Source organism: Carassius auratus, chromosome 45, assembly GCF_003368295.1.
Source record: "Carassius auratus strain Wakin chromosome 45, ASM336829v1, whole genome shotgun sequence".
In the NCBI taxonomy this organism is placed as follows: domain Eukaryota; kingdom Metazoa; phylum Chordata; class Actinopteri; order Cypriniformes; family Cyprinidae; genus Carassius; species Carassius auratus.
This window is the reverse complement of record NC_039287.1, coordinates 14,975,778-14,987,686: the sequence shown is the minus strand read 5'-3', so window position 1 is coordinate 14,987,686 and position 11,909 is coordinate 14,975,778. Positions and strand designations below refer to the sequence as shown.

General features: G+C 36.3%; 1 protein-coding gene across 3 annotated transcripts in view; it reads right to left on the bottom strand.

Moving 5' to 3' along the window:
- LOC113063388 (YLP motif-containing protein 1-like) overlaps window positions 1-11,909 on the bottom strand; it is a 28,791-nt gene that overhangs the window by 10,847 nt on the left and 6,035 nt on the right. For 2 of the 3 annotated variants that reach the window (XM_026233739.1, XM_026233740.1), the window contains exons 8-20: window positions 11,787-11,876; window positions 11,545-11,707; window positions 11,191-11,330; window positions 10,694-10,848; window positions 10,550-10,612; window positions 9,900-10,019; window positions 9,629-9,805; window positions 9,415-9,498; window positions 9,233-9,316; window positions 9,047-9,127; window positions 2,126-2,177; window positions 677-801; window positions 238-418 (exon numbers count right to left, since the gene is read on the bottom strand). In XM_026233739.1, coding sequence (XP_026089524.1) covers window positions 272-418; window positions 677-801; window positions 2,126-2,177; window positions 9,047-9,127; window positions 9,233-9,316; window positions 9,415-9,498; window positions 9,629-9,805; window positions 9,900-10,019; window positions 10,550-10,612; window positions 10,694-10,848; window positions 11,191-11,330; window positions 11,545-11,707; window positions 11,787-11,876 — 1,481 coding nt within the window. In that variant the 3' untranslated portion in view covers window positions 238-271. The remainder of the gene's footprint in view (window positions 1-237; window positions 419-676; window positions 802-2,125; window positions 2,178-9,046; window positions 9,128-9,232; window positions 9,317-9,414; window positions 9,499-9,628; window positions 9,806-9,899; window positions 10,020-10,549; window positions 10,613-10,693; window positions 10,849-11,190; window positions 11,331-11,544; window positions 11,708-11,786; window positions 11,877-11,909) is intronic. The other variant, XM_026233741.1, reaches the window with a different exon arrangement.

The following is an 11,909-nucleotide window of genomic DNA, read 5'->3' as shown; positions in this document are numbered from 1 at the left end:
CCCAGTCAATCTAAAATTTTACATTTTTTCCTTCAGAAATAAATTTGGTTGGAATCTATACCCAAAACAATCTTGAAATTAAACTGTTTTAAATGTAAATGAGTAAGCTGATAAAAAAAAATAAAAAAAAACATTCTAAAAACAGGAATCCAAACTCATGTCTCTGGCTTTCTATCTGTATCCATAAACGGCTATCAGTCTTGGCTAATCAAAAGATCTGAATTATTAGAAACTTACCATAAATGCTGTATAAATGTCATTACAAAATCTCCTAAAAATACTTGGTGCGGTTGAGAGCTCTCTGAGCGAGCTGGCCGCTCTCATCCGTGATTTTCTCCCAGTCTGTCTGACCGACTACAAAACCAATCGCGCGCTTTCTGTCGGCGTCCTTCTTCTCTTCCAGATCAGCCCAGCGCACCTGGAGGATCAGCAAGTTTAATGAGTGCAAAATGTTTGTTTAAATCATGACCCTCCCTAAACTCAGCAAGAAAAGAAAATTCAAATTGGATCACCAATTGGTGAGTCTTTTTCAGGAACAACAACAACAAAAAAACAGACCAACAATCCAATCCTTTTCAAAAGAGGAGTTTCAATCTGCAGTTCTCAGGAACATTCAAACTAATAACTGAACAAAAGCAAATGAAAGCCAATGTATAAAATATGTGCAGCAAATTACCCTCTTTTTTCCAGGTTCAGACATGCGACTGGCATAGTCATCGGGCAGCTGAAGGAAGTCTTCCATGCCAGACACATCAGTTACTCGTTTTCTCTTGCCTCCACCCGCCAGACCATCCAGCTTGTCTGGAAGAACATGCACCATCTAAAGTCATCACCAATTCTACATCTGATAAACACTTAACTGTGTCAAAGCAACTAAAACCTAGTAAATCACACACTAGAACAATCAAAGCTATTATTCTGTTATGATCAATAGCTGTCCAAAGACATATGTCTATTGTAGGCACGGTTTCCAAGGCTAGTGGTTTTTAACACAGCTAGAGCCCATTAAACAAAACTTTCACGTGCTCACAAACTCACTTGCTCACCAGCGGATCGCCTGCCATCAGAATCGTAGTCCAAACAGCTGATAAAAGCTTCACAATAATAGGGCCATTTAGACACTAAAAAATTGGTTATGCTTTTTATGCATTTTGGCCATTCATTTGTGTTCCCGTAGCTCAATTGGTAGAGCATTGCGCTATCAAGCACAAGGTTGGGGTTCGATTCCCCGGGAACACATGATAGGTAAAAATTGATAGCCTGAATGCACTGTAAGTCACTTTGGATAAAAGAGTCTGCTAAATGCATAAATGTAATTTAATTTATTTACAAGACAACAGCATTTTGGGGGCCTGAAAACAAACGTTTGAAAAAGAGTTTCAAAGTGGAAGTTTTTGAAAACTATACCATTATTGTCACCGTTTAAACTACTAAAACGCACATTTGTATTTGTTCTACATGTTCAGTGTACAAGCACCCGCAAGAACTTGAATGCATGTGTGTCCAGTGTTTCTTTACAAAGTCTAGGGGGACAACTTTGTTTTTTTTTAATGGTGAAAGCAATATTAAGGATACAGGACTCGTATTTTAGCTGGAAGCAATGGTTTAGTTAAAAACGTAAGGAGTTGTAAGGATTGCTTGTGAATTTTTGTGATGCTGTTTGGACTCATTCTGACGGCACCCTTTCCAAATTCAGTTCCAATGAAGAAACGGATCTAAATCTTTATTCTTCGGGAGAACTATTTTCTTTTAACTGTCTGGGAGCAAAATGAAAATGTCAAATAGCTCCAGTTGATTTGAAGCAGACCTACATGATAATTCTCACAGATGGACAAGCAGTTATTAAAAGAGATCGGATGCTTTCGGTCCAATTTTTGTTACTGACCTCACTAATATGCAAAAACTAATTATCCCTGATTTAACATTTACAAAGTGCGATCTTGAAATCGATTTATGAAGGATCAACCCAGTATAAAGTATTGAAAAAGATGAACTCTATATGAAGAAAAAAAAAAATTATATTAACGATAACAACAATACATAACCATATATTAAAGACAACAACAGCATAGAGTGAAAACATATTGCTATGCATATTTTGTGTTAAACTTCAAATAATACCCACCGAGCTTTGCCTCTGAAGTGTCCATCTCCCATTTGCTTTTCGGAAGGTATCCCTGTATTACAGAGAGACACTCCAGTGGTTAATCCTCAGGTGATGAGAGACAGAGGGGACAGACAGCGTGACAGAGGGAGGACAGGGACAGAATAGGGACTGGGGAGCAATGATGATGATGATTTGGATGATGAGAGAATAAGCTTGAAAAAGAGATCATTAATAAGTCACAAAGGCAACAACGAGCTCTCAGAAACTGACGAACAGTCCTTACTCAGGATGAGAAAATGTCTATTGAACAGAATTGCATGCATATTTAAATTCACTATTAAGTGTATATGAACCAAATACCTACAAAAATGACAACGTTATGCATTATTATAAATCACAAAGGGAAGACAGATTTTTGCAGTTCAGTAACTATGGGATCAGACAAAAAGCCAACAGCACAACACAGGCAAAGTGACAAGAGTCCACTTTTAAATGTGAAATTATTATATATTGTTTTCTGCAGCCTTTAGGTGTATTTCACAATCCTGCCCTAATGAAATTAAGACAACACTAGATTTTTGGATTGAGAAACACTGACCTAAAAGGAAGCTCTCTTTTCATATACCAAATATATAAATAAGAAATATGTTTGTAATTGAGAACAGACATTCAATTACAGTTATAGACAAAGTACAAAACATTAAAACTCAAAAATAAACTCTAAAATACCCAGAACTTTGGTATAAAGTCATGGTCCACATTAAATGTTTGTGGTATTACATGAGCTTAGCTTTTTTTTTTTTTTCATCTTTTTGACCAAACGTTAACAATTTTCTAGGTAAAATAATTCATTGCTACTAATGCACAAACATGAATGTGTTTTGTCTCAATGCACTCAATTTCATATTGTATTGTAATTGTTATTGAATTGTAAGAATGACAGAAAATGTTTGTTTTGATAATTTATGTCACAAAAGTACAGAGGTCATTTGCTTGCTTATGTCAAAAACACTCCCACAAAGACTTGAGCCAAGTCTAAAAGAAAAAATGTCTGACTTCAGCTAGATTTAGGACTAATGTATACACTAGGGATGTCCCGAGCTTGTAAATAACTAAAACAGAACTATTATAAATAACTAAATGTAAGTGATTTATCTCACATGGCAACCACAATGTTCACAAAGAGAGAGAGAGAGAAAGAGAGAGTGTGTGTGTGAGTGTGTGTGTGTGCAAAAGAGAGAGCAAGATAATGTAAAACAGAGGCCTTACCATGGCAGAGACTGCCCAATTACTTTAACGCACCCTTCAGTTCACTCAACATCCCATTAGTTGATGCATTAACTAACATGAACTGAGCAATACTTGTGTTGTAGTATACAATATGTATGATTGTCTTTTCTTGGATGATATTTTCTTTCACACTTTTTCTGTTCATATTCTACATCATAAACATCATTTACCAGTAGTTTATATTCCACAGCACTTTTTTTTCTCATAAAATAAGTCTTTCAGACAAAGCAAATAACGCTTTTCCTTATTGAAATGTCCAATGTCAGGCACAGTTTAAAGATGCATTTCTTACAACAAGCGAGAGATAATGCATAACATTGTTGCAGAGTTTGCTTTAAAACTGTGTACCATGTAAAAGCCTTTCTTCAAACTTTATATTTTAACATTGTTCAGTTTTTGTCTAAATCAGGGGACATAAAGTGGAGTGTCTTCAACAAAGAACACGAGGATCTGTCTCGGGTCACATGGCAGGAGCAGAGTCCTGTGATTCATCAGACCAGGGAAATATCTGCCATTGCTCCATGGTCTAGTTCTGACACTCATGTGCCCATTGTAGACGCTTTCAGTGGTGGACACTGTATAATACAGATACTGTACAATACAGTTAATGCAGACTACACACATGCTGCTGTAGTGTGAATATATGTGTGCTACTGCCCTACCATCAGTCCCTTTGTGTAATGTGTATTGTTATATACACGTATATCATACATGTTGTATACTCTTTAATTCTGCTGTCAGCATTTTTTTATTGGCCAAAGAAACAAAACAGAAACATGCACAAATGTAATGCAAAATAAATGAATAAAAACAATGCTGCAAAGCTTCATAGAAAAAAGTTTCAAAGTATGACAGACCTCACATTTCAGCCATTAAGTATTTTTTAGGAAAAGGATAAAGGAATTATAAAGTTTATAGGAATCTATAAAACAATTCACCATAGGCTACCTTATTCTCTTAAGTGGTGAGATTTTAAGAAAGCACAGTAGTTTGTTTTCGGTTAAAAAATTACAACAAAAATTTAGTCTAATTTTAAAGTAATAAACACGCTAGTAATAATGCAAGACACGCATGCGCAGTAATGCATTAAGTTACGGCGCATACGTCTTAAGACATGAGTTATGTCAAAATTAGCATTTTTATTTGTCAATGTTTCTATTACTGTTTGTATACTGTTCTTGAGCATTAATAAAAAAAATGCCTTATGCGGATAGGGGCATAAAAATCCTGATTGGGACATCCCTATACACTATCATTAAAAATACATAAACATACAAATAAATAAAAAAATGGTGTTGCAACTTCCAATCAATTTTGACAGTTTGAAGCCATAAATATACACTCTTTGATAGGAATATGAACACTCAAATCAGTTTATAAAGTGATGATTGTATGAGGGATCAAAAGATCAATTACATCCATAAAGAATTCACAAACACTGCATGTTTTTTGCACGTGAATGTATGTGTCCAGGGCAGGATAAAGGTGGGTGCTATTGATGCTGCAGCATTAGGTCCATTTCTGAAATGAATTTTCCTGAAGCTGAACAGTTTTCATTTGCTGTATTAACCTCAAAATAATTCTTAGAATGACATTTGGGAGTCCGACTTTCAGATGCATAAACAGCATTACTTATTATAGTTACTATTATTCTATAACACTGTGACGTTACTGACATAACTAGGGATGTTAATTTCGTTATTTTTTCCCCTAACCGACCAATTATTAACCATTAACAAACAAGATTATTTTAAATAAGAATTGAATTAAATTAGAAAGGTGTCTGTGACCCATTAAAAATACTAACAGAAAAACAAAGTTAGGCTTTATATAGGCCTATATAAACATAATGAAGAAATAGGCCTACACCAGAAATATATATTTTTACTAAATCATAAATTAAGAAAAAGAACAAAAAAGCGGTGCAATGAGTGGCTGAGTTTCGTTCATTTTTGTGCTGTGCGAAATGAGCCCAGATGGCAGAAAGCGGCTTCCTATTTTTCTTTAGGCTTATTTTACAAAAGCACAAAGATTTGTTTTTATTGTGAATGTACACAAATAAATGCAAACCTTTTACAATTCAGATTATCTTTATAACTAAAAGGGGTCCTAAAAAAAATTAAGTGATTGCAGCCGTGCAGCATGCATGCACACACAATGTTGACAATGCAGCCTGTTTATCATAAAATATAGTCAAACATGAAAAAAAAGAAAAGAAAAACACACACACAGCTCAGTTTAAATATTAAAATCTGTTTCTTTAAATGTTATCACAGTGCAACCATGATGTTATGCAAAACATTTAGTTTTACGTGGATATTGGAACGAGTGAACGAGTGAAGTACATGATAATAATTTGGCATTCAAATACATTGGGAATACAGAAACATTAGATTGTGTCGAATGAGAGACCCAATGTTGGTTTCAGGTTAGTTTTAGCCCAAATTAATTCGTTTTGGCTTGTCGCTAATATTGCTGTAGCTTCTTATATTTTTAGTCCTTTTGTAAATATTGTTAATTGAAAGGATTTGTTGTGGAGTGAGGGGAACTAAAATAGCCTAGCTATGTTTAGTGTTTAATTCGTTATTATTATTCATGTTCAATAAAGACTGACTATTTGCGTCGCTTCTTGGTCGGTCTGAGGTCGCATGTGCATTGAGTGTCGACTGCACATGTACCAATGCCGAGAAAAAAATAGGCCTTTTTTGCGCTGCAGGATCAGGACCAATTTGGTCTTAATCCAGCCCTGTATATATGTGTGTGTGTGTGTGTGTGTATACTGCTCTTCAGCATTTTAAAAAGATTTTAATTAGTGTTACGAGGCATTGAACTGAACAGCCAGGATGTTAGAGTTGTCATGACCTAAGCGTTAGAGACTCAAAAACTTGTAACCCAAAGGCTGTGGGTTTGAGTCTCAGTACCGGCAGGAATTATTCCACCTTCAATACTCACAAACTGAGGTAAGACCCATGAGCAAGACACCGAACCTTGCGCAGCAAAAATGGCTAACCACTGCTCTAGGTGTGTGTGCACACTTAGATGGATTAAATAATGAGCACAAATTCCAAGTATGGTAGCCCACGTCACTTCACTTCACTTAGTGTTTCACAAACATCAATTAATCTCTAACATCCCAGGTTTTCATTAAAATATATAAATATTTAAAATATGTATAATGCATGCTTCTGTAATAAGGAGTACTGAAAATAGCACTGAAATACCCAAACTTAAATTGTACAAAAATCATAAATGATGGAAATTGTAATGGTCATTAAAAATTTTGCATTTTGAATCAGGCTTCATTCTGCAAGCCATTATATGAAATACTCACACTTTCTGATTCAAATTTAGAAAAGCTTAATTTTCCTTAATATAGCCACCATTCAGTTCAATTGTTATTTACAATTTTTAATGCCAAGACTAACCACCATCATACTGTTAAGGTTCAAAAGTTCAAGTTGATGCCTCATGTAAGAGTTTCTCACTTTCTTACAATATTCCAACTATACAGGGGTTTTCAACCTATGGGGCACGCTTATTGACAGTGTAAGATGACTTACGGCTAGCCACGTCAGAAATCCAACCACAGATTGACATGTCATCTCAGAAACACGCTCAGCCATCATACTGAATCAGGTAAACTGGTTATATATTTATGTTTCAGTAGAATTACGCACGCTATTTAAACTTTTAGGTGGGTTTCAGCCCAACATCTGTAACCTTATCGGTCACCTCTTCAAGAAAGCTTTTAATTCTAATTTGGGGAGGGGCACATGTCCAAAACGAGAGAATTTTACCGTTTCATTTTAGAAAACTAGCATCATCATACTGTATACACACAGAAACTTCATGGCAACTTGTCAAAATAAAAGTACGCTTTAACATGTAACAGAAACAAAATTACTTTTGTACAGTATAATGTACATCTTTAAATATTACATTTTCTTGTTTTAAAGGAATAGACATTTTCTTCCATGTATTCATTTCAACAGTAAAACTCAGTTTGTTTGCCAAAAAAATGAAAGGATTTAATTTTCATTTGATTTAAAATGCATGTTTAATGCCATTTGTTTTTCAGAAATAGTAAAACAATGTAAAAAAGAAATAGTTTGTAGGACCCTATTGTTCAAAATGTTGAAACTGAAACTTTTGGACTTTTTTTCTGAAATATATGTTTTTACTACACCGAGTAAAGTACCGAAAAAGTTACCGTTGGGTACCGGCACTTAAATTCAGTGAACAGTACTCAACCCTAATATCTACTGCATTGCACGGACACTAAACCTGTGTTACTAACCCTTCTGACTGTAGTTTTTTTAAAAAAAGTGCCTTTGATGATCAATTCTGATGCTTATCAACACTAGACAGGTTTTTTTTTTTTTTTTTGTGCAAGGTGATTATTTGGTTCACACATATACCAAAAGAAATTCCTTCCTTAAGTAGCTTTACTGAATCAATGGCTCTATTGTGAGAGCTGTTTTAATATAAGCCACAAAGACAAGGCTTGTGCAGCAAACTTTTTAGGAAGTCTTACATTCAAATTCAAGTCCCACAATACAAAGTCTGTATTAGGAATTTGACTACAACTTCAAGCTAGACGTACAGTATTGGTGCCTTTATGTGTGAACATCATACTAATATTGAGGCGGTTTAATAATTGGCTAAATAAAATGAGATGCAGACAAAATGGCTACGTCAAGGGACTTTCTTGCATCCACCTAAGAGGGTTGCACACCGGACGAGAAGTACAGCACTGCGGCACAAATTCGAATACACCGTTTTCAATGAGTATGCACACCGGTGGAGCCACTTGCGACTGTCCACGGCAGCTCAGGACGCTGTTCAAAATCCTCCAGCACCATTGTCATAGCATACTGTTTTGTCAAATACCGTATTACAAAATTATCTATGCCATTATGTGCATTCTTGGAGTGAACATTTGCTTGTATGGAGATTAGATTAATTGACTGCCGTCTCGAACTGAACGCGACTCATCCAGTGTGCGATACCTGCGAGTTGTCCTAGACGCGGTGCTGCACTGTGATTCTCGTCCGGTGAGCAATATATTTGAAAAATACTTCAGCTTGTATTTTGCAATTATAAAGCTTAGCATCAATTTAACAATGTACAAACTCAAAAGATCTTGCCAATTCAATTCAATGAAGTAATTGCCAATTATTTTTCTAAATCTCAATATACAGTATTGAAAGTAAAATCATTCAGTTTTAATTAGCAAAAATTGGCGTGGTTCCATAAACCAAGAAGTAGTAAATATGAAGATTTGAGAAGATTAACGCTGAGAGAGATAAATGAGAGCTTCTCCATTATAGATGCAATAAGAACCTCAATTCCATTAGTGAGATATCATTATGTTTGGTGTTGCCAATATATTTGCTTGTGAAAGCATTTATTAATCCATATTAAGAATATGGATTGCAATTATACCAAATACCCCAAGAGATCCCATGCCTCAAGAATATTCTTTATCTCATCTGTCAACTTGGATTTGGAAAGAGTATCCTGTAACGTTGATGCATGGTATGGGTACTTACCTTGTTTTTGGCAAAACTGCATCACATTTAAAGCAACTACAAAAATCACAGTTTCCATTATTGTATAAAAGAAGCATGCATGAAAGAGAGGTCCTACCAGATCAGTCTCGTCGTCATCTTCCGGTTTCACTTCAGCTCTTGGTTCTTCTTCAGATGGGTTGAAGTCTTCCATCTCCACCTATCACAAAAGCAGTTTGAGTTACTATGAGAAGGAAAGCTTAAGAAAAAAAAAAAAAAACATTTCTTTAATAAACAAACCAACAGGTATCGTCAAGAAACTTACATCTTCAATTGCCGCGTCCTGCAGCAAAGACCTGATATCCAGTCGTACCATATGAGGCGGCGCAGCTTCCCAGCCACTGGACAGCTGCGTGCAACACATTTTATTAGCCAGGTTTATGAAAAGTTATGTCACATAACTGTGCTGATACACTGAAAACGGCAGGCTTCAAGTTAAAGGGTAACCTTTGTAATATCCTTAAGTGTTCGTCCATGTATGTTTCTCTTTGCACATGTTTGGTGATCAGTAGTGATTTCAGCCAAGTACACCTGAGAATAAAAAAAAAGTTATAACACAGTGAGACAGAGTTAAAAAGTAAAAAGTTGCCCTACAGATATGACTAGCCTTTCCAGTCATTCCTAGCTACTTAAATTTACATTAAACACCAGTGAAGCTCACCTCAAACCCTTTAGTCTTAGCAGCACTCCAGAATTGGTCAAAGTACTTCACTTTATCATTAATGGCATCCAGGATTATGAAGGGAAAAAATCCATCATCCAGTGTTTTCTTGAATGTCTTCAACATGCTGCTTCGATACGTATCTTCCATCTCTGGCTCATATTCATATTCAAGAACCTGATGAAGAGGGTTGGAGAGATTTGCATGATCAGTTGGGGGAAATGAGTCGATTTATCAATAGAAATGAATGACGAACAGATTAATTCAAAACCTTTTTCTTGACACGCTTCCCACTATCAGGGTCCTTCTCAACTTTTTCCACTTCAGTCATGAAATAGTCATCCAGACCGAGAACTCTAGGTGGCGCACCACCAGATTCAACTTCTTTATCCTGTATCAACAAAGGCAGTTTTTTAAGTTTACTTAATGGATGAACTGGTAAGTGGATGAAGGATAATTGCAAAATAAAAACATAAGAGTCCTCATTTTCTTCCAACATGAGAGCCACTGAGGATGCAGTGGATTAGTTTTGTTTCTGAGAGGGGGTGGGGTGAGCAGTAGCTCATTATCATTTAAAGAACCATGCACCAAATGTTTTCGACAAGGTATAAAGCATGTTGTTTTACATGAACATGTAGGAATTTTAACCAAAGTATTTTGCAGATATTTCATAAAGACCCTAAAGAATCATACCAACTTGTGGAAAAATGGGCATCTGATGTCCCCTTTAATAACATTAAAGACATTAAAGTAACTCCCTTATCCACCATCAAGACTTAGTTGTGTTTCTACAAAAGCTTATGTCAAGTTCACCAACAGGACCAGCTGAGACGAGAGAATTTACAGATGTTTGAGAAAAAAATAAAACCACATCAAAGTTAAGCTTAGCAGCAAATATGGAGACAAAACTAAAAATATTACCCTAATAAGTTTTGCGACATGACTTTTGCCGCTTCCAGGTAATCCACGCATGATGACCACAATCTGAAAAGAAAGAAAACTGAGCATGGAATTCAGAAGATAATTTAGAAGAATATTCTGAAGAAGAAGAAAATTGAGGTGTACCCTGTCAGGCCGAGTCCTTCGACCTGGGGGTTTGAGGATGTCCTCAGCATTCTTTGTCTCTGGTTTCTTCTCCACACGAGGGGGAGCAACAGGAGCAGAAGGGGGCAGTGATGTGGGTGGTGGAGGGCGCTCATCTGGATAACTCCTCCGATCACCTGGGTACAAGATACAGGCACCTTACAACTCAACCTCTACTTTTCAAGCTTAGCAATTACTCCATTATTTATGGTAAACTGCCTTCACATTTGAAATGGCTTGTGTAACAGGATCTTTATAGGTGTGCAATTTCTATGCCACTAGCCTTTCATTGGACAAATGAATATTCTCAAACCAAAGTACCAGCATTATCTAAGCTAATGTTGCTGCGTCAAAATGGCCATGTTGTTCAAACCAACAGAGAACATTTGATTAAGCCATAATGAGATCACCAATGGACTCCTTACAAACGCCTCATCAATAAACATTGAAAGATGGAATCTTTTATATGCATCACTTACTACCAAAGCTTGAGGATCCATGGTCATAATGCTCAAGATTCCTTTCATATGAAGACCTGTCATAGCTTGGTCGGTTATACACCTCACGATCCCTGCTTGAGCGGCTTGGATGATCTCTTTCTCTGTGTCCTGGAGGAGGTCTAAACCAGACATACAACAAAAACTTATCAAAACATCATTCCAAATACATATTGCCACACTTTCTTCCAGTCCAGCTTGATGCTCTTCACCGTCATTTTGATGTAGGTAATAAAACGTTTGACATTAAATGAACTAATGTGGCCATAACATACATAAAACTCATAACATATGCAACTGTGAAGGGTGTAGCGGAAAGGTCTGGAAGGACCCTACCGTTCTTCTCGCAGGTAACGTTCCCTTTCATATCTGTCTCTCTCATAATCCAGAGGTGGCTTCTCTCTGTATGGATCTCTCTCCCAGTCCCAGTCATAATCTCTGGAACCACCGTATGGGTCACTTCTTCTGTCATAGTACGGGTCTCTGTGGCCAAGCAGTTCTAATCAAGCGGTTCAACACAGATATGAATTAAAATAAACCAAAACAGTGTTCTCACAAATTAAAAGAACTGAACCAACCTTTCTCATAAAGTCGCTCAGATGGCGGTGGAGTAGGCCTCAAAACAATCCTCTCTCCATAAGAAATCCTTTCCACCGTGGTACCAACATCTGCCGAAAAACAAAAAAAAAATTATTAAAAAA